General features: G+C 44.3%; 1 protein-coding gene across 26 annotated transcripts in view; it reads right to left on the bottom strand.

Moving 5' to 3' along the window:
• Positions 1 to 2711: 2711 nt before the first annotated feature.
• The window catches only part of LOC119436989 (long-chain-fatty-acid--CoA ligase 5), a 184140-nt gene continuing 163302 nt past the window's right edge, over positions 2712 to 23549 (bottom strand). For 25 of the 26 annotated variants that reach the window (XM_049660174.1, XM_049660162.1, XM_049660153.1 and 22 more), the window contains 5 exons: positions 20452 to 20568; positions 15819 to 15962; positions 7877 to 7978; positions 7415 to 7486; positions 2712 to 4564 (listed from right to left, as the gene is read on the bottom strand). In XM_049660174.1, coding sequence (XP_049516131.1) covers positions 4427 to 4564; positions 7415 to 7486; positions 7877 to 7978; positions 15819 to 15962; positions 20452 to 20568 — 573 coding nt within the window. In that variant the 3' untranslated portion in view covers positions 2712 to 4426. The remainder of the gene's footprint in view (positions 4565 to 7414; positions 7487 to 7876; positions 7979 to 15818; positions 15963 to 20451; positions 20569 to 23549) is intronic. The other variant, XM_049660150.1, reaches the window with a different exon arrangement.

Here is a 23549-nt window from a genome sequence, read left to right on the forward strand (position 1 = left end):
CTCGCCAGCAAGTGTGTTCGGCGAACTCACTTCGCGGCGGCCAAGTGTGTAGCCTCGTTAGCAATGCTTAGAAGATACATCAAGTGAGATTGGAAGAAGGGTCAGGAGTAATTTTTAATAACATCGTTTTAAATTGCTAACGTTACAAGGTAATAAAATGTGCCACACCGCAAAAAAAAAAAGAAAAACGACAAGAACAGCAAAAAAACTCCCGCTCTCGGGCTGTTCACGACCACGCCGGATAATGACTGCGCAGTTGTTTGGCGGATCGAGAAGTTTTGACTGTTGCTAGTCAAGTTGCCGTCATTGCCGGCGCTTATATAGGTGGATTGTAAATGTTGTTTCTAACAATAATAAACTGTTTTTGCGCACACATTTTTATATTAATAAATATATGCTTTCCCGTCTGACTCCCGGTTGCCATGACCATCAATTTGAAAGAACACTTTTCTTTCTCGTGTAGCAGCGCACCGCCAAAGTGACACTCAGCGCGCTGAAGTGCACTCGCTCGAAGTGCACTTTACTTTGCCCGTGTGGCACGAGTATAACACCCTCAGTTGGAACGCGCACATTGATCATATCTGCGCATTGTCATTCCGAAAGCTTGGTTTTCTTAGGCATAAACTAAAACAAGCACATGCAGAAATTAAGTTACTAGCTTACACATCGATTATAGGACCAGAACTTGAGTACGCATGCACCATCTGGGACCCCTACACTAAGCGTAACATATACAGGGTGTCCCAAATATCATGCACTAAGATTTAAAAATATGCAAATGCCACGTAGCTGGACAGAACCAAGATAATGTCTGGCAAGTTTGCACTCGGTCGCGCAAAGCTTAGGCACAGCGAAGCTTACTGGCTGCTACTGCTAGATATTAACTTGGTTGCTGCTAGGTCTTAACTTGGTTTAACTTCACTACGCATGTAGGAAGGTATTCTCGAGCGATCATTTTTGGAGGTACCTTCCCTTTCGTGACGTTTCGCGTGACCAGCACTGGACGCGTCGGCGCTTACGAGCGACAACGCTCCTGGCATGCCACAAACGCAGGCAAGCTAACCAAGTTTGGTACAGTGCCAAGAATGCTGTCGCTTGCCGCCGCCGAACGTGTTGGCGACATTTCGCGTGACTAGCGCTGGACGCGTCGGCGCCTATGAGCGACAGCGTTCCTGGCATGCCACAAACGCAGGCAGGCTAACCAAGGTTCGCACAGTGCCAAGAACGCTGCTGCTTGCCGACGCCGAATGCGTTGGAGGCTAGCTGCTCGATATCAATTGGCCAGCTTCGCTGTGTTAGCATGCGAGTGTTAGCATGGTACACTTGCATGCTAACATTATTCTGGGACATGGAAGGTGTGGTAGCCATTCATTTTACCCCAAGAGGAGAAACTGAACAGTGAGAACTATTGTGATGTGTTGCGAACTAAACTCAAACCTGCAATTAGATCCAAACGTCGTGAAAAACTGCGAAAAGCTGTCATCCTGCAGCCAAAACAATAAAGGAATGCGATTCGAATTGCTGGAACACCCGCCATACAGTCCAGAACTGGCTCCAAGCGAAAATTTTCATATGTTTTGACCATTGAAGGAAGTGCTCAGGGGAAGATGATTTGCAACCGATGCAGACGTCATTGATGCAGTGCAAAATTGGTTACAGGTGCAACCAAAACTTTTTTTCCGATGGAATCAAAAAACTTGTGAAACGTTGGGCAAAGTGCATTGACGTGCAGGGAGGTTACGAAAAAAAATAATGTACGTTTCAGTTTTCTATTAGAATAAATGTATCTTTTCTCAAAAGTCCCTTTCCTTTTTGACTTCCCCTCGTATATTAATTGTCTTGTCCGAGGAGAGGCATCAGCAATAAAATTGTACCCCTTACGGCCTTCCACTAGATTCTTTTAATCGTTCCTACTGTACTTCAAGTCATGCCCATGAGGATCAACGAGTGCCATGCTCCACCCATCACTGTAGAGAGCTTTGACGTTGGCATGAGCTCAAGATCAGGTGGCCCTACTGTCGAAACAGCTGACCTTGTAGAACGCAAGGATGTTGCAACGCATGGTACGGAAGACAGTACAGGAATATATAATGTGACCCCAAGTTGCACCAGTGAAGATGGCTATGATCGTTCAGTTGGTTTACCCTGGACACCTCCAGCTCTTGTAGTAACCATTCTTCTTTCTGGGGTTTTACGTGCCAAAACCAGTTCCGATTATGAGGCACGCCGTAGTGGAGGGCTGCGGATTAATTTTGACCACAACGCCAGGTGGTCAAAATTAATCCGGAGCCCTACATGGTGCCAACATTCTATTGAAGAGGAGACTTCGTTCTTGGTTCTGCCTAGAGGCACTGCTTAGTCATAAAATAATTCACAATAGCCATCATGTTTACATGTGATATACGAAGAAAAAAAAAGGATGACGAGGATTTCTGAAAGTTGAAGCTACGACTTTGTAGCCTTTTGAACGAAACTGTTGGCTCCTATGCATGCACAGGAATAATATTTGGCTTAGATGTTCATAACAGAATTGTCTAGCGACTAAATAGGTTTATTTACTTAGGTTACGTTAAGTATGTTGCAAGGCCCTTTTAATCCTGCCAGAGCAGCTCATGCTTCGAACTAAGACAGCCCCGATAGAATAAATCTTGTACATATATTGGTCATTCACAGCACAAATCATGAACACCAGTAAATCACAAACGCAAAGAGCAGGTGAAAATCACAGACTTTTTATTCATGAAAGCCTAACTATGAGTGCCATGGATACATTCCAATGTCTGCTCTTAAGTACTATTAATTCTTTGGTCATTTGGAACTAGAAGAAATAACTAATAAATATGTCCTCTTTCTTTGCGAGTGTACGGTTATTGCAAAACACTTCTAGGATGCCAAAAGAAGAAAAGTCCAAACAATGTACCAATATGAATTTTTGTTACCAAAGTTGTGGAAAGACCATCAGAGGAGATGGTTACAAGGGTGGAAAGCTTAATATTTTGCAGTCATTAGGAGCTTGGAATGTAAAAAAATCATGATTAGGAAAAACAACATGCACATAAAATGGTACCGACCAACTTTACACTGTTAACCTAAGTTTTTAAGTATAAAAGCGAAGGAGAGACAGCACCATTTTAGCCCTGAGAGACCTGTGCTAAATTGAAATGCTTCATTAAAAGGTGGTCAGCCACTCTGCACATGCTCTCGATTTTTGCTCTATGCACTTACTACACTATGTTATCACCACAGCAGAAAGCTTCAAAGTCATGCAATTTCTGTTTGGACTAGAGTCTGCATTTTTGACTTCAGCATTATCACATGATATGATGTCAAAAGTAGAGTGAAGACAAAAAGGTCTATTCTTTTTTAAAGTTTCACCTGAAAGAGTTTTCTAGAAAAAATTTTGAATAAATATTTATATATAAGTAATTTCTATGTGTCGTAAAGAAAAACAATTTTATAGACAGCAACAAGAATGCTATAAGCATGGATGCTCCAGCCTGTAAAATGTATGAAAATGACAATTCTTTCAAATTTGCATAACACTGCCGCACAGGCATGCTCTGGATTTGCATGCAGCAAAGATGGAAGTAACAAGTCAATTTGTTGACGCATGTGACACATAATGCATTCATCACACTAGCACTGGTTGGGCTGAATGACACAATCTAGCCAAAGATTGAAGCCGTGAAAACCTAGGGTTGGGTAAATTAAAAGAACAAAAGAATGCTGCAAACAAACAGTTTAGACAAAAAAAAAATAGTAGTACGTAATTTCAAAGAGACAACAAAATCTAAATCGATCACCATTTCAGACAAATGCAACATGTCAGTTTGAAAAACAAGGACAACAAAACAAAAAAAAAAAAAAAAATAATGAAGTTTTACACATCCAGTAGTATGCCAGTTCACATTTGCCAGCGCAAAATTGTGTGCACAGATGAAAAGTAAACAAAACAAAAGTTCCATGGGCTGACAGACAAGTTGTCAGATGCAGAAAAACTACACTTCATTCAACCTCGCACCCAAGCAGCATGTTGTTAGCATTTAACTCCTGAATCGGCAAATGCACAGTATCCAGAAGAGAAACCTGGCGATAATGGGGGAAAAAAGCATATGCCTGGAGAGAATGACATAGGTCAGCAACACCAACTGAACTTTTTACAAAATCTACGAGGACTGGTCCTTGAGAAAGAGTAGCAGTGCTTGAGAGACTTCTTTCCAGAGCCTTTGAGTGTTGGAGACATGACAAGTAGAGAGCGAGTGGTATGGAAAAAAAGTGCGCTGGTCTCGCACGCTGCCTCTTCTACATACTGATAGCACAGGAGGGCAACCGTAGAAGTGTGGAGAAACGTGGCTTCTGTGCCCTCTGCTACAACGCTTCTATTGCTCGAAAAAAAAAAAAGTAACTCTTTGTTACCCCTAAGGCCCTAAGCTAGACTCCTATACATGGTTTCGATTTGAGGCAGGAAGTATTTCCGGCACTCGGGCCGCTTAGTCTTCAGAGTGGGCGTCAGAAGGCCATTGTCGACACTCAGTAAGTCACTGTGTACATAGATATCCTTCAGCTGTGCATGGAAAAAAACGGGAAAAAAAAACATGTTATTCCTCATTATCTGACAACTGTTTAGGCATGCAATTCAATGCATAAAAGGGAAGCTATGGTATCAGCAAAAGGAGACATTTGTTAATGCTTGCTAAAGCTGAATGGTAAAGCTCAGAACTTCCCAGTTTGAATGTAAAATCCAACTAAAGACCAAGAGGATATTTTCACCTCTTCTCGCAGCAGCAATTTGTAATTTGTAGACCAAAAAATATGTTATTGTTACCATCAGCCTAAGAGTAATATTACGCAACATTTTGAAACACATAATATCTATAAATCACTTGTTCAAAGAAAATGCCACAACATAAACTACTTGAGATAACAGTGCTTTACACTCAGAGCAGGCAACATAATACGTGTGGTAAACATTTCAGCATTTCTAGATACTTTCTATACACTGTGTGCCAACCCCTCACTCCCCCCTCCCTTCCCGTCCCCTTTATAGCCCATATGTAGAAAATTTGTGAACAAATTAGTTCTATTCTAAATTACTTTAACAATAACAGACAAGGGCATCATGGCATTTATCTCAGCCAAGCTCGCTATGAGATGAAGTTTGAATGAAGACGCAGCAGAAAACCAGACAAGCTGGTACACTCGTATCTTCTAAGAAACAGAGTGAAAAGATGATATAGAAGATGGAGAGAAAGATAGAAGATGCACCGATTCACAGCCAAGGCTTTATATGCAATGACACGCTCATACGTATATTTACAAAATAACCCCACAAAGTAAAGATGAAGGCATGCAACGAACTTAATTATTGATAGCTATGCAGCCAGTTGGCACAGCAAAGCAAGCATGGGAGCTCAGGGAACAGTGAATGCATTGAACACACCCGTCACCTCTCGTCTAAAATGCTTATTTTCGGCTTGGCGGAGGAGGATTTTCAAGCAATAACCGTAGCTTACAATGTCTGATTATGGTAGTGGCCCGATAACGTGTGCCTTTTTTTTCTTTTCAAAAAAGAAAAAGTTGGATCGAAAGTTGTCTGTGCAGTGCAACCGAACACGAATGTATGAGGCGAAGCTGTCTTTAGGAAACTGGCCACCAAAGTGCAAGACATATTAGCCCTTGCCTATTTTTCTTGCTAAAAAATTGGGTGCACGTTAGATATACATTTTCTTTAGGAGCTTTAATGTCATTTCAACATTAATTTTCTGCTTAGGACACAAAAAGTGAGCGAGAGTTTCATTCGGGGGCACAGAATAGAGTAAATACTGCCAAATGAATCTGCGGTTTGTTTTGGCGTTTTTTCCGCATCTTGTTAAATTTGAACAGCTGAATAATTGATCAATTTTGCCAGTCCCGTCAGGGTCGAATTAACAAAATTCGACTGTATACAGAAAGAAAAAAACCAACATGTGCATAAACCAGCCATTAATACCGCTGTTTCAAAACGAACTGTCTTATATACTTCTAATAGGTAAAGTTGTTTTATAGTTGTTTTTGCTTTTTCACATTGGTCAGTGAACTGCTTTATTAATGTTAAAGTTCGGTGATCTCGCCTTATAGTCTGTGCAGTTATCTTGCAGGTATAACTATGTGTGTGTTAATGCAAACAAGCCGTTAGTTGCGAGTCTGTATGTCCCATCTTCCTCTCTCTCTCTCTTGTGTATTGTCTCTTTCTGCTGTTTCTTCAAGATGACTGAAGGTGCCTTCGAAGTGCATTTTTGTGCAAACAAACATCATCAAAGTGAATACTGGCCTTGATGTGCAAATTCATATCCCCAGGTTAAGATCTTTTAGTTTTCATTTTTAAGAAATTTTGTGTGTGTTTGTGCATGTACACACAGTTTATTCAAACACGCTTTTTGGGGGGCTGCCATATTTTCAAACGCAAGCTTACTGGCTTTTCTTTGTTATATGCATGTAAATATGTATTTTCATTCACTAAGATACATTTCGAATAACAAAATCTGGAGGACGCTTATTAAGCTTCGCCTTTAACAGTGGAACGCGATAGCATTCAAAGATCCCTGGCTGCTTATCAGGCTTCCCGGACACTGCAGCTCTCTTTTTCCTCCAACTTCGCCTCCGCGCGCGGCTGCCGAGGAGGTGAGCACCATCTGGATGGTGTTTTTGCAAGGAACAAACCGCGGCGCGGGCCTGTATGAATTGTCGAAATTCTGGGAAAGGGTTTCTCGTATATTAAAATTACACTCCAACGGTATCACGTCTGTAGGTTGTGGTTAAGTCATACCTTACGATTTTTCTGATGCATATTACTTTGAGAAATTCAATTAGTTCACTAACGCCTCTGCGCCACACGGAGGGCCTGCGTGGTCGGGGTGGTTCGGGAATGATTTTTTGTACCGCGAACGCCGATGCAATATGCCTACACTGACACAGACTCCGGATTTTCTGCGACACGGAGCCTTTAATGCTATCACGTTAAAATTTACCATGCATGATTCTTTACTGGGTGACAGCGATGCACAGTAGCGCTAGTAAACTGGTTTTAATCGAGATACAGGAGCGAGTAGTTAGAGACCCATGCTCTAGCCACACCCAACTCTGACTGCCCCTGTTGGGGTGCATACAGTAACTCTACGCCACTGCTGTTAGAGCACATGCTGCAAATTTATGCCGCACCTATCAATAGCACCGCCTGGCGAGATGCAATGTTGTGTGTCGAAGCACTGCGATAGGCGAAACTTATGACACCACACTATTTCTCACTTTTTTTCCTCTTCATTAAGTTCACCTTTAAAAGCAATATTTTTTGGCTAAAAACAAAGTTTTAACCAAAAATGCTGAACCCTAGCTATACAAAACACACTTCTATCATCTTAGCAACAGCTGAACCTACCAGCTCAAAAGACTTCAGCCCAGACAATTTTCCAAGGCGGCAGAGGTCATCTAGAATGGACTTCTTGACAATCTGTTGACATATGTGGGCAGAATGAAAGTGAAAATTAACAACATTGCTTATTACTGGTCGCCAGTGCTAGGTAGCAACATTTTAAAAGTCCCAATATTGTGGTACAAATTATGTCTTACTAGGAAAAAATATCAGTGATCAACCACTCACTGAAAATCTTTCAAAGTACTACTTTAGAACTGCCATACTGAGTGGTCATATTCTCAGATTAAAGCTCACACAGAGTAATTTCATTATTCACACCAGACTATCTAAATTCAGAAATTTGGGTCATCAGTAACACCAGTGCATTTAATTAAGAAAAAGGCATAAATCTTGATCACTGCAGCCGCTACATCTTCACACTTCACACTGTGTGCGGGAAAGCATTGTGACAAGTCTACCACTCACATTATTCCTGCAGAGTTCATGAAAGGTGCCCGATATGGAGTTTTCTGCTGCCCACTGCATCAAATACTCTTGATCAGGAATCACAACTGCAACAAGGCAGGACTGCAACAGAAGATCAAAATTTGGAATAAGACTAAAATGTTGATGTTAGAATCAATGTTTTAGAAACATATTCCAAACATGTAGCACATACTAAATTTAAGCCAGAACATGTGGAGCTTTGTTCAAGGTTTCTTAAAATATTACATGGCTGTTTTCAGTTACATTTGCAGCCCCACCTAACACAGAATTTCCTTTTCTATCACAACATCAAGATTTGTCCCATCTTTGTTTGTTTTGTTTCTCATGTATACTATCTCCTGGCTTAAATGCCATATGCCATATATGACCACAAAGCCAACAAACAGATAAACAAATTCATGATTACCAAATTCGAGCCCCTCGGTTCCCCTTCTACTCTCGTATATGCCATATATGAAATTTACGATTTAAGGGCCATATGAATGCCCAGGGTTTCCCATGCCACCTGTGTAAATTAGGCATAGCAGCTTATTTACAATCTGCTTGCGCAGAGATTAAGGCTTTCTCTAGCTTTGAGCAGCGAAAAATGTTATCAGATGTTAGCACTCTCATAGTCATGCAGGAATGCTCCAGGTACAATGAGCATTTTCTAGCTTGCACGCTCAGTGTTTGTGAAGCATCACAAGAAAACATAGATAACAGCTAGAAAATTTTCAGTACTGGCACGCTTACAAACCTACCTGGGATCAAGTTGGATGTATGTAGGATGTGCACCCGCATAAGCTTTGTTTACATGAACGTTACCCGAGCGGTTTGAGTTGGAAAATCCAGCCTGACCCAACCAAGTTTACATGCATCTCACCAAGGGGGTTGGGCAAGACAACAGATCTCTTGCTTGCAGATTGACAGAACTTCAATGCTCACTGGGACTAACACACTAGTGTTTAATCTTACAAAGCCCAAACACCATTACACATCAAAGAAAATGAAAACAACCTATTCACATTATTTCTGGCCATAGAAAGTACAATGGTACGAAGGAAACAGTGACATCATAATGCAGTAAAAATTAGTATGGTAATAATTATTAATTGATTTGCTGAACTATCCACAACTGAAAATTACAAGTTTGTTTTTTCAATTCTGGAGTTTTGCATGACAAAACCATGATTTGATTATGAGGCACGCCATAGTGAGGGACTCCGGATTAATTTTGTCCACCTAGGTTTCTTTAACGTGCACCCAATGCACGGTACACAGGTGTTTTTGCATTTCACCCCCATCGAAATGCGGCTGCCAAGGCCGGGATTCGATCCCGCACCCTCGGGCTTAGTAGCACGCCATAACCATTATGCCACCATGGCAGGGGGGACAATTACAAATTGTCCTCCTCCCTAGCAATGCTTTTCCTCCTCAACTCGCTCGCCGAGCGATCGGGGCTAAGCTCCGCCTTCGCTAGCTCTGCGTCATGATGTGACGTCATGTTGTCTACTTTTCGCCTAACAAATCGAGTTTGGCCGAAAGTTAGGCCTAAGTCGGAGTTAGGCTTTACTATGGCTACGGGCGCGGCACAAGACTGATACCACCGGAACAATATTTTGTCAAGTCAAAAAGGACGACAGAATGGACCTGACTGGGCCCTGCAAGCCTGCGATGGGCACAACCACCATGAAGAGGTGAGTGGAACTACTCCACCTGCAAACTCCCTCGAAACCGACTGGCAGACTGTTTTGACATTGCGTCAGCGAAAACAACAAGCATTGGAACACAAACGCGACAATGCAGCAGCCAAAGACACTTCAGAAATCAATACCACGAGACGACTGAAAGGAAGTTCCCTAACTCCCACCCTTGCCGAAAGACAACGATCATAATAAGACAGCACCAGGGACTACCTCAGCGGAACATCACAACACTCACACTTGCGACAGCAGCCATCGAAGCCTGCCAACACCCATTCTATGGGGACCCATCCATGCTACAAATCAAATCGGGCTCTAACATAGCTATTTTTTCCACCAAGCACAAGGAGGTGGCAGAGAAAGCATGAGGTATACGAGTCCTAACGATCAAAGGTCACGCATACGCCGTCAAAGTGTACGTGGCCACCAGAGAAGACACGCTAAGACAATTCCGTGAATTCCCTGTTCACGGAACTTCACAACACACTCCACTTCAAAACTCTGCTAGGAAACATGCAGGTGCGCACGCATAGAGTAGAACTCATACAGGCACGCATGATAGGCGACCCCAAGAGTGCCGCCCTGACCTTTAGCAGGCCCATACTACCCAAGACAGTCTACTACTACGGAGGGGAACTATCGTACCACTCCTTCCACACCACGATTCAAGTCTGCAAGATCTGCCACGACAAAGGGCATCACATGGATGTCTGCCCCAACCCTGACCGCCAGATCTGCGAACTATGTGGGCTTGAAAACCAAACCGATGGACACCCACGTGAACCTAAGTGTGCCTCGTAAAGGGGGGGCTCATCCCCATTGGTGATCAAAGCTGCAACAAGTGACTGAAACAATTACCACTGCATACACCTCGAACCTCTAGACAGCAGGTGGTCAAACAACCACGGTGGTTCTCCTCGGAGGATGAAGAAGAAGACTAGAGATGGTTTTAGGTGCAAAATAAGATACGGACAGTGCATCCGTCCATGTCTATTCTTTGCCCATGTCTTAGTTTGCGGTTGAAACCATTTCTAGCCATGTACCAACTAGCCCAATAGCAGACGTTACTAAGAAGAAGACGACAAAGAAAAGACAGGGCGCAACAAAGCAACGAAAACCAGATCCCAGTCAATATCTCCGCAGCACACCACCCCTGCTCTAACCAAGACAGACGAACCAGACTCCGGTGAAGAAGCCAGCAGCAAGAGGTCGGGAAAACGCCAAAACCCACTGGGGGTTACCGCCTTTATGTCAACCCAAATCACCCAGCTGTAGCGCCCCTGGCAAGGAAGGACTTAACCATAACCGTGACCGTAACACTGGGGGTCGAAACACACCATCAAGTAGTCACGATTTGGCCAGTCAAGAAAGGACACCCTAAATGTATATTGGTGCACGTCTTCAGTCCGCCTAGCGAACGCAGGCTAAACTTCTCAACAATCCTGAACCACGTATTCAACCTGCTTTCACAACGGGACCAACTGATTTAATGCATGGCACACCGAATGGGGGTAGAAGCGAGTGGGGGTACACAGTTTTAATACACGGCACACGGAGTGGGTTTACAGCGAGATACGACCAAGGGAATCAATCTACTCTGTGCCACCCATACCCACGAGTTACTGCTGCACACACACCCGGGAGTTCCTACAAGGATGGGCAACAGAGTGGCTTGGGACACTATGCTGGATCTCACCTTTATAAACAATGACAATGGTTTTACCTCGATCAACCTTGAGCAACCTCGATGAAAACTTGGGCAGCGACCACTACATCCAATGCATGATACTGAACACGGCAAAGGTTCGCCTACCCTTAGGGACAGCTTCGCCGATGGATTGGAATAAATATTTGGAACACCAGCAGACAGCCCCCTCAACACCCACTATGGCAGAAGGATGGAGTAACTTCCTAAGGAAACTCTATACTGCCACCACTAAGGAGCTTCAAACCACACCCATACCTGCCAAGTTTGGAGAAACTAAATCCAGGATATCTTCCGACCGGGGGGGGGGGGTCCGTCGGTTACACAGCCTCCCCACCTCCCCCATCGTCGATATTTTCAAGTACTGCCAGGAATACTCTATTACAATATTATTAACAGATATACAAATGACCACATGAACACATGAACATCAAGGTCTCACTTTTGCAAGCATTTCATTGTTGCTCATTTTGCCTTCAAAGATTATTGAAAATTTAATTAAATTCTCGGGTCTTACGTCTCACAACCACCATCCGATTATGAGGCACGCCGTAGGGGGGAACTCTGGATTAATTTCAACCACCTGGGGTTCTTTAACATGCACCCAATGGACAGCACACGGGCGTTTTTGCATTTCGCCACCAACGAAATGCGGCCGCCGTGGCCTAGATTTGGTCCCACGAACTCGTGCTTAGCAGCGCCTAAGCAAACATGGCGAGTGTTAAGAAATTCTTCAGATAATCTTTGGTTGTAATAAATTCGATTTCTTTCACATTTTGTGAGGTTGAAGTTTCCCAGCGTCTTGCACGAGCGACACATGGACGAGCGGCACTGCGTCCTCGTTATTTTTCCCGATGTTAAATTGCCGCTTGCGCTCTGCATTGTTCTGTGGTATCAACAAAATACCCAGCGTCACATCAGCTGCGCACTATATTAAAAATACTTGAAGATACTTTTTGCGCTAGCACTCCTTGCTTTTAAAGCCATGACTGACCGCAGCCCTATGCAATGCGAGGGCGGCTGACACCAAGGAGAACAATGGAAAGTCTAGTGTTGCTAGTTGCGGAAGGCGGCATTCGCTGGCTAGCTTAATGGGACTGGGGCCACTATGGCACCCAACAACCCCATCAACGTAAGGCGCGCTCTGCTGTTAACGAAATAGCGCATGTATAGGGTTTTAACTGCCTCGTCCCGTGTTCTTCCTCGTCCTTGTGTCGTTTTAGCGCTATGAATCCCAGTTAAAATTACAATGACCTACCAACACGCCCAAACTTCTTTCCTGCTAAAGTATAGGGTTTCCCTACTACTTCCTTGACAATGTTTTGTGCGATGAACTTTTAACTGGATTAGACAGGGTTGAATTTTTTTTGCCAATGTGGCCTGACAAAGCGCTAGACGCGGGAACGGGACAGAACAGCAATTTCCGGGAGATTTTCCTGCCAACCGTACAACCGGAAGAAATGGTCCAAATCCGGCAGTCTCCCGGGTAATCCAGGAGACTCCCGGGTAATTCGGGATACTTGGCAGGTATGCACACCAGACATGACGGCTGGAGACAACCACCTAACCCATCTCTGGCAAGCTCGTAGAAGCCTCACCAAGCAGTGGAAAAGACAGCACCACATCCGTAAGCTAAGGCAATGGATCGACCAAATGGCGGAAGAAGCAAACACCTATGCTCGAACACTCAATAACAACTGGCCCAGCTTCTTCGACTGCCTCAGAGGCACACTGAACACCAAAAAGACATGGGTAATACTGTGATGCATGCTGGATCCGACCAGTACATGCACGGAGACGGCTAATGTCATGTGGTGACTCATAGGAGGGTACCAAGGGACGGAGACTGAGCTGTTGCAACAACTCAAGACCACCTACACCGGTGAGGCTCGAACACTCACAACAGCACTTAACTTAAAGAATACCATGGGGAAGCCAATGAAGATCTGGATACCCCCATCTCCTCCGCAGAACTTTACGCAGTCACACAGACTTTCAAAAACACGGCATCAGGACCAAACCGCGTTACCAATTTAATGCTCCACAGTCTCACTGACGCGGCCATCGAAAAGCTTGTGGATCTGTTCAACTGTGGATCTGTGTGGGTCTGAACGAAGGAAGGCCTGGTACCAGCACCATGGAAATCAGCCAACATCATGATCCCAAAGCCGGGTATGCTCGAAGTGATTCGAGGAGCTTGCCCATGCTCGATGTTAATGAAATGGAGCTGCGGTCCATCTCATTAACATTGTGCATGGGCAAGCTCCTCGAGTCGCCTCGAGCATAACCTTCTTCTGGACTATGTTTGGCTTTCGCAGGGGAGTCTCTGCACAGGACATCTTCCTCCTCCTGAAAGACGAGGTCCTCGACCGTCCCCTGAGCAGCCTAGACAGAATCCTGTTGGCCCTTGACATTCAAAAGGCTCTCCACACCATATCTCACTCTACAATACTAGGGGGCCTTCAGGATGTCAGGTGCGGAGAATGAATCTTCCATTACACTGCAGACTTTCTGCGTGACTGCACCTTGACAATTGCACTAGGAGCGTCACGACCCCTCACTCCCATATCAACTTCCAGGTTGCGGCACGCCTCAGGGTGCAATATTGTCTTGCTGATGTTTAACAATGGAATGCGCAAACTCACCCTACAGTTGCTGGAAGACAGAGACCTCGGCGCGGCAATCTACGCCAATGACATTATGCCCTGGGCTACCACAGGCTCATACGGGGACAGACAGAACAGACTTCAACGAGACCTAGGTACGGTTGAATCATACATAAAACAAGCCGGCATGAAATGTGCGCCGAGCACATCGGAATACATACATATTCGACCACCAAGAGCCCGAGCCAACAAAGCTCTGCCACAACAACTACTACTCGGCGGAGAACCCATCTGAAGAGTCCAGCACCTGCGAGTGCTCAGAATGCATATACAGGAAACGGGCAGTGCCAGCATCACCCTGTCCAAAGTCAAGCACACAGTGCGCAGTATTACTAGCCACATTAACAGAATTGCACGTAGCAGAGAGGGAATGACGAAGACGGACATTATGAAACTAGTGCAGGCCTTTGTCATAAGTAGAATCCCCTACCCTCTCTCTTTCCAAGCCGCCCGACAAACCAAAATGGCCAAGCAAATCAACTAATCTGGATCGCCTGCAAGGCAGCACTCAGCTTGCCTGAAAACATGAGCACAGGTCTGCCTCAGCAAGCTGGGAATGACGAACACATACAAAGAACTCACCGCGACCACACTCATAGCCCAGTGCGAAAGAACTCAATGCAACACCCCAGGGGTGCTCCGTGCTAACACGACTACGCTACCCCCTAATGCCACAGTTCTGCAGAGACGAGACTACATTTATGCCACCTTATCTAAAAGCAAGAATCCACGTGGACCCCATCCCACGTCACATGACCCTTCACAACCACCAAAAACGGCGACAAGCGCGAGCAGCCATCCGGCGCAAAAGGCAGGGGGACGCAGACTTTACTGACGTGGGCTTATACCCCCAGAGGTGAGATGGCGACTCCCACTTACGCGGCAGTCGCGATGGGCCAGGGGGAGACTGATCGCAGCAGCATCCGTACGCACGACATCAAGCGCCACAGTTAAAGTTGCGACCATAGCCCTGGCCATCCGAGACTCTGAGGCCAGGAGCCAGTCGGCTTATACACTCAGACTCGTAAGACACCTGTCAACTCTTCCTTCGGGTAGTTCTATCGGTCAGGGTTCTTCGCATACTGGGACCAAGCCTCCAAATGGACCATGGGATAACCTGGTGTCTAGCGCACACTGGAGTGAAAGGCAATGATCGAGTGAATCGCCTGGCTCGAGGCATGGCAGGCCAAGCCACGATAGGTACTGCTCAAATGGATGCCTCTCGGACACCCGGCGGCACACCGACAGACACACTTGAAGCACAATGACTGGGACGACGAAACAAAGCTCCACCTCAACCAAAGCACAACAGGCGACAGGCGAGGTGCTGGCGCCAAATACAGATAAACACCTACCAACACTTACAGAAACTCCACAAAATTTTTCCAGAGAAACAGCGACAAATGTCTGGTGCGACTCCACCCCAACACTCGAACACATAACTTACCAATGCACGCAGCGTACGGCAGACACAGAGCTCACTGCTACTTAACGACACACTCAACAATTGGTCGTGGGCGACAACTCTCCGAACAGGACTTGGGAAGCCAACTGGCGACCCTCGACCAAGCTGGGCGAGCCGCTATAATAGCGAGTGGGGCCCTGGAAGAGGAGCTCCACCCGCAGTAACCAAGCGCAGTCTTTATTTCAATAAAGTTGTTTCTCTCTCTCTGTGCCACATGAACAGCTGTTCATCGCTGCCCATTCATTTTGCGCAGCAGCACAATCTCAAAGCAAGCAAATATTAACGAGAGTGAATGTAGTGGCAACCTTTCAACTGTGCAGATTGTGAAAGCTGTGAGGGTGCCATTTTCATGCTTAATCAAATTCCTAAAGAAAAGGTAATGAGCTACTGTGTAACCAAGTACCTTGAGGCTTTCTCCATGCACGAAGATCTGAGCCACAAACAAGGAACGAATAAATATGTTTTCCAGCTTCTCGGGAGCAATATATTCGCCTTGGGACAGCTTGAAGATGTGCTTCTTGCGGTCTATGACCTTCAGGCATCCATTCTGAAAAAAACAGTACCGTCTACCATAAGTACACACGCTCCCCTCAAAAGCTCCTCATAAAAGCAAAAAGCTTGAGTCTGTGCCTCCAACCCAGTATAATTAAGTACAGCAGCCACCTTTTAAGACAAGCTCTGTTAGGCTAAATTTTATAATAAAATACATACTTCCAGGGTCCATTCACAACCAGCGAGGCTTTTTAAACATGGTAAATCAGTTTTTCCAGTCCCTACACAATGCTGTCATGAACCTTTAAACCAAATACAATTCCTGTATACGCATCGAGTAGCCTGCAGTGTCGTAGAAAGACTGCGTGCTCTTAGCCGCTGCTTTTTAAAGCCCTGCTACGCTTCCATGATGGCTAGTGGCAGCATTACTTTGGAAATCACAGCCAATCAGTGCCGCTGGCAAGAGAAAACATCTTTAGCAATGCTATGATCCTTCATTTCTGCTTTCCTAAATGAATATTTAGTGTATTAACTCAAAAAGTGCAATAAATTGTGTTATTCTTGACTGCTCATCTCGAGTGATCATCTGTTCTCTTTCAGAACCCACTACAGTGGCTCAGTGGCTATGGCATTGTGCTGCTGAGCACGATGTCGCAGGTTCTATTCCCAGCCGCAGCAGCTGCATTCCGATGGAGGCAAAATGCAAAAACGATTCTCAACCGCGCTTTGGGTGTACATTACAGAACCCCAGATGGCCAAAATTAATCCGGAGACCCCCACTATGGCATCCCTCATAACCAAGTGTATAGTTTTGGGAAGTTAAACGTCATAATGAAAAAACATATTTTGTTCTCTCTTTTATAATCCAACATTTGAATAAATCAAGAGACCTTTCAGGTATCTCTGCTGCATGCAGCCAAGCAGGATTAAATTTGCCAAGTTCTAGTGAAACCACAGGATAATTCAATTACATAAATAGGGAAGTATAAGTGGTCCCTAATAAACATGTGCACGATATAAATGTCAAGAAAAGGCTCAGTGTGAATGGAACCAGCTGTGTGCAGCTAACAACTGTGTATACTAGTTGTCGGTATTTTACAGGAAATTCTTTCATACTTCAGCGAGAAGAATAAGAGGAACCAAGGGCATCTTTGACTTTGAAGCATGTTTTGGAGCAATTAAAACTCACTCTAAACCAGCGAATCACCCTTTTGAAGCAGTTAAATTCTGGGTTCTTACATGCCAAAACCACAATATGATTATGTGAAATGCCATAATGGGAGACTCCAGATTAATTTCGACCACCTGGGGTTCTTTAATGTGCACCCAATGCACGGTACACGAGTGATTCTTTTGAAGCAATCTAAAGGCAAACATATTAGCGAACATTTAGTGTGGATAGTGCAATATTGTCCTTTTCTTCACTGAGACTCGCTAAATGTGCATGCATGTGCCAACTAAGACCCCACTGCATTCATTTCCACTTTTTTCCCTTCATTTTACTGTGGAGATCCCTAATTTGATTGAAAACCAAGGCCTCAGGCCACCTTTCATACACACTTTCGTAAGAAATACTGTTCATGTTAAGTTCTTCAAGCAGGCTATCCCCAATGCTTTAGCTGTTGCGGGGGGGAGACAAGAAGCAAGCTGAAGATCATGCTTCTGGGCTAGCAGTGCGTGAACTGCCAGACATTATTTCCAAGAGTGGAAACAACTCTCCTGATGTTTCCCATGCTTTCAGTATAACACAAGCCTTGCAGGCACATGAGTGTCGAGTTTGCTCATGAGCTGAAGGATAGAATCTGTAAGGTCACTCTTTTCTGCAGCTTAAAAAATTTGTGATGAAATAATCGTTGGGGCTTTTCTCCAAACCTACACTGAGTTATAATGCATGCCATAGTGGGCGGTTTTGGATAAATTTTGACCATCTGAAGTTCTGTAAAGCACACTTAAATCAAAATACACTAGTTTTTGAATTCATTCCGTGTGCGCAGCAATGTGCCTGCCATAGCTGGGATTCTATATCACAACCTCATGCTCAGTGGAAGAATTACACAGGCAATAAGTGACAATGGCAAATAAATTCTTGATTAGGGCTTGCTCCTTGTGAACCTTTAAAGCAACTCTAATACATGTGCTAGTCTCAAGGTCATTTTGAGCAAACAGCGACACACAGCGTCTCTGCCCTTCATAGTGTCTCACCCTTCAGCATCTCTGCCCTTCACAGCGACACGCATTTGCTCGAAGGAAAAAAAAATCCTTAGACGGCAGTGATTAATTCCCTTAATTCGAAGATTGAACAGCATTTACAAGTCCCTGACTCTTCAACATGTCTAGAGACTTGCATGTAATCTTGACATGAGCTTCTTGATACAAGGAAAAATTTGAGAGAACTCCAGTTCCATGTGGAAAACTAATGGACAACACTAAAAAATTCAGTGGCGATTCAGCACTAAATGTGAGAGAAATGCATTTGGCATTTCGCGCACTCTTTCAGGTTCCGGATCCATGATTTAAACCACGTTCACCACATTGCAAAGTGTTGTTCAGGAGCTCCTTTGACACACGTCCTGCCTCTTCAAGGAGCAAAGGGCAACTGACAGTGGTTTCCACAAACTCAATCTGTCTGAGGGCCCGTGCAGCGCAATGGTAATGCCCGTGGAGCCACAATGTGCAGCGCAATGGTAACGCCAGTGGAGCCATGGCTGCATTGTGGCTCCACTGGCGCTACCAAGGTGCAACAAAAGAAGAGTGCCACAGTGTAGTTAGTGCACATGCACCAATACAGTCAAACCTCAATATAAAGAACATGGATATAATGAGGTAAATCTAAAATGTTTCCTGCCAATATCCCCACACAAGGAATACACAGGGTGGCTTTTTTTTACGTTAACTGAATTTTTAAACATCGCCTGTGGCATATAGCACGAATCTACTTATTGAGCTTGACTATGAAAAAAGAGGCAGACATTACTTATATTGGAAATCAAATGCATATTTGACTAATTCAGAAAATTTCACAAACCAACATTTTAACTAACTGCTCTAGCACATTTATTGGAATACATGAATTGAAGCCAGTGATTTCACTAGGCACATCCACTCCACATTAACAAATTTGGAACTTCCACCAGTTTTAAGATAGGTGGAGTCAAACTTGTGGTAAAAAAGGACTGCTGTTCTACTTACTTTTTTAACAAAACACCTTTTTATGAACTGAAGCTCAAAAATTACTGGGACACTCATTTCATCGCAACCTTTGGGAACGCATATTTCGAAATCGGTGTCTTTCGTTCCAAATGGATGACTTTCCAAGTCACCGGCTACAATGTGTGAATTGCAATATGTGCTGTAACGTAATTACCTAAAAATTTTATAAGCAAAATTTTGCCGAACTTTCATTTCGATTTCTCAAGCAAAAAATATCTGCCTCCAAGAGTTAGATTAATCTAGCTGAAGAAGTAGAATTGTACTACTTGCCCCATGCGATTTTTTTAAATTCTGTTGAACAATAAAAAACCCGCCTCGTATGCTTATAACAAATATCGGACATAACGAAGGTGCTTTTATGTTGAATGCAACTTTATTATGAGGCTCAACGGTATTGCAGGCACCACATCCCAATCAATACTGTGGTCTGATTTAAAGGTTAAAAAGGAAAAAAAAGGCAGCCCAATTGGTTTCAAATCTGACCTTTTCCATTTTTCTGTTCCTAGTGCCATGCTCTATTCTTTGCCATAGTTTTCCTATAGTCTTTGTGATGTGCCATTGTTTTTTTCTTCCCTCTTGCCTTCCTTTCATCCTTTTCTATGTTTCTATCCCCTCCTTAAAGAACAGGCAGGCACTGTGCTCCTTTACTTTTCTTCCTGTCTGTCTGCATGCTTCTGTTTCCAAACCCAATAACCATAAATTAAAAAAAAATTATTTCAACAATTGCATCATGAGAACATCGAAGAAGTTCAAATCCCAAAAGCAGCAATGGCTTATAAAGATGCTATTTAGGTGTGCACTATGGTGCACAAAACAATAATAAACCACCAGACAGGTAAATGATGGCAAGTGAAAGCTAATGGCACGAAGGGAAACACAGGAAAGGAAAGAGCAGGAGAAGACTGTGGTTCTCTAGGATGCAAGGTTTGTGCAATGCTGGAAATATTTACAACACTTTCATGGTTACTCCATAAATCAATGCACTAACAATCACCGTAACTGTTTTGCACTGTTGGCAATACTGCAACCTTTTGTTGATTAGAATGACATTCTTTGAATTTTTTTATTACTCCTGATTAACGTAGAAGATAGCTTAAAATACATCAGTTTGAGATAAACAAGTTTCATTGCATACCTTAAAATGTAAATCTCTTGTTAAAGAAAAAGCTTCTGAATTCGGATAGAGTTGACAAAATCAAATAAGCATTCATACACCTTATAAACACAATCATGCTATCCTTTTTGGTCTTTCGCGACGATCCTGACAGTACATGCAAGTGAAGTAAACTACATGGATAGTTGATGACATCACTACATTTACATCTGCTACTTACATCCAGCCACTTGCCAATGTCACCTGTGTGGAGCCAACCGTCTTTGTCGAGCACTTCTGCTGTCTTCTCAGGGTCCTTCAAGTAGCCTTGGAAGACTGTTGGTCCCTTCACACAAATCTGAACACAGGGCATAAATAAAAGTAATTGTTGGTAAAAACATGAAATTAATGAAATTGCCTCCAGATAACAAAGGCCTTCAACATTATATGGCTCAAATTTTTCAAGCAATTTTTTTTCCCCAATGCCCAACAAGGACAGACCTGCTAGTGGATGACAGAATACAGTACACACAGAATCTCTTGGCCTCAAAGAACACAGCCTATGTGAGGCCATGCACAACACATGAAAGCTCAACATTAATGTCGTGCAAATATTTGAATTTCCGGATAGTAGTTTCAAATACTGTGCTATTCAAAACTATCTTCGAAAAATATTTTAATATCTGGCTTTTCGAAGTGTATTGATCGGCTTTCTACATTAGGCTTTGCCACAATACAGTTGTGCTATGCGGTGAAGAATATATCCATGCAGTGAAGCATACCAAGAGCAGAAAAGGGCACTGTAATGGGTTCTAAGGGTACGCCCTAAATACTGTCACAAGGCGTATACCTGATATTTTGGTTGAGAATAACAAAATCTCAAGAAATATTTCAAAGAGCATTTACCCAATATCTAAGAATGCAATACAAAACATTTTACTTAATTTCTTTGCTCCTGGCCTTGATCACTGCCTTTAAACTTTCTGGATACACTTTAATCGCGGCCGCGAAGGAGACTTTTTCTAGATGCTCACTCCAGTGATGCTTTCAGGGCACCATACTGGTGTGCTGATGGGCGCAGGCCTCCTTTTCAAGACTAGCCTACACAAAGAAGTCAGGAACAAGAGCAGCAAATGAAGCTCTAGAATATCTGCCAGTGCTTTTTTTCAAACCCACTTCATATAGAACCAATTTTGCAGCACAGATTGAACAAGCAAAGTCGAAAAATGTCGGCAACATAATTTAAACATTACAGTTAAACCTTGTTAATAAGCACCTGCTTAATAAGTAATTCCAGTTTAAGTATAGTTGCGATGAATCCCCTGCCCTGTCGCCATTGAAACTAATGTATTAGCTGACCTTAAGCCGTAGTTGCTTAACACATATCAAACGGTCAGTACAGTAAAATCTCGATAATTCGAACTCGGTTAATTCGAAATTTCGGTTAATTCGAAGAATTTGAGCGGTCCCGTCACTTTCAATGCAAATTCTACCGGATAATTTGAATGGCCCGCGCGGCTCTATTCGGATAATTCGAAGTTTCCGGCTAGTAGCAACGTGCGGCGGTTAGGTTAGGGCGCTCCGTACAGTCGCCAACCGATTTTCCGAGCTCGAGGGGACTGAAAAATAGTCCGGAAAACTCGTTCGGCCGAAAAGAAAAGTTATTAGTGCGGCTTAAAAAAATCACTAATAATGCCCTGCCTCATACTACGCTTGGAGGGGATCGACCTGCTTGGATTTGCGCAGCAATGACGTCGTCTCCGTGTACAGTCGACACGAACGTCACCGCGTTGGCGATCTCCGCCAACGGAGTTCGCCACAAAGATCCAAGAAACGAGCTTCGCACCGCTTAGCTCTCGCGAAGGTACAGGAAGTAGCGCCAATCACTGAGACATGGGTCTCCGAGACACCTGCTCAGTGTACACGCCACGTTCAAAATAGCAACCGAAACTTGAGAAAAAAAAAAAAAAACACTGAATTAACAAGCGTGGTGTCAGCGGTCACGAACGAGCGCGGCCGCAAAGGTTCGTGCGGTCTATCGCTTCAACGGAAACTGAGCGGCGAGAGCACATCGCATACAAAAGGCCAGAGCCGTCTGGAGATCGCTTTCAAGATACGGTGCGCGCGAGAAACCGCTCCGGCACTAAGTACGCAGTTAGAAGAGTAAAAGAGCACATACGGCGGGCGTGCGGCGCTGATTTTATCGCCCTTGGACTTTGTATGGAACCTCAGGGCGGCGACGCCGACGGCGAAAATGCGCTTGAAGTGTCCATATAATTGGTGTCGCAATAAAAAAACATCCCACAATAAATGGTTACAACGATAGTGCTGAGCGCATTACTAAGAAAAAAGAAAAAGAGCAGTACTCTGGAGCGTTTTGTCAGCCAAGGAAGAGCGGGCATGGCCTCCGAGACTGGAGGATTGCGCTAGCTCTCTATTGATAGCGCGCGTTCCAATCTTGGAGGCTACACAGCGAGCCACTGGAATCCAAGCCAGTGCAAAATCCAACATGGCGGCCTCCAAGATTGCGTGCGTCTAAATGTCGTACAAAAATCCCTCACGTGACCAGATCCTAGGCACCTAGGGACACGATCATTTAGGGACTTTTGAGAAGGCGCGATGGTGGCGCTAAGTGACGACGGCATGCGACGGGGTGTTCGTTCTCTGGCCCGCGCCGACCGCGCGTTGTTCAACATTGCGTGTGTGATTGTGCTTGCGTTGCTTGTGTATTGGTTGTAGGTTCTGTGTTACTTGGCGGAAAGCCGTGAGTAGTGCTTGTGTGGCAGTGCGGCTTTGGCCTCGGTGAGCTCTGGCAATACAGAACCTGCGTTGTGTGATCCGTGTTCCTTGACAATGCGGAGGTGGTGACGATTGAAATGTCGAAGTGGCGTAGCGCCTCGGCAGCGCAGTTCAGCGAACCGCGATGTGGCGTCGCCGTGTCCGCCTTTGCTTAACGGACGTCGAGGGATGTGCTGCTCTCTACAAGTCACAAAAATGTGACTGCGTCAACCGCCCACGGTTCAGCGCTGAATCTGTGGTTTGAGTACTGTGCTTGAAACGAGTGGTGCAGCTGTGGTGCCCTAATTTCGCACAATATAGAAGCGTGCTTTTGTGCAAAAAGGGCAACAAATCGTATCTTAACCCGCTGAGGCGATGATACAATGTCAACAATGCCGTGCATGTTTATTATGATGGTAGTCTCTACAGCAAGCAAGCGTGCACTGCAGCTATGCTGTGAATATAGCCTCAACTCGAATGTGGCGTTTGCAGAACTCTTATGTTTGGTTCTGCTTTCAAACAAGCTGTATGTTAGGATTATCACTCACTGCTCACGAGACA

Source organism: Dermacentor silvarum, chromosome 1, assembly GCF_013339745.2.
Source record: "Dermacentor silvarum isolate Dsil-2018 chromosome 1, BIME_Dsil_1.4, whole genome shotgun sequence".
Classification (NCBI taxonomy): Eukaryota; Metazoa; Arthropoda; class Arachnida; order Ixodida; family Ixodidae; genus Dermacentor; species Dermacentor silvarum.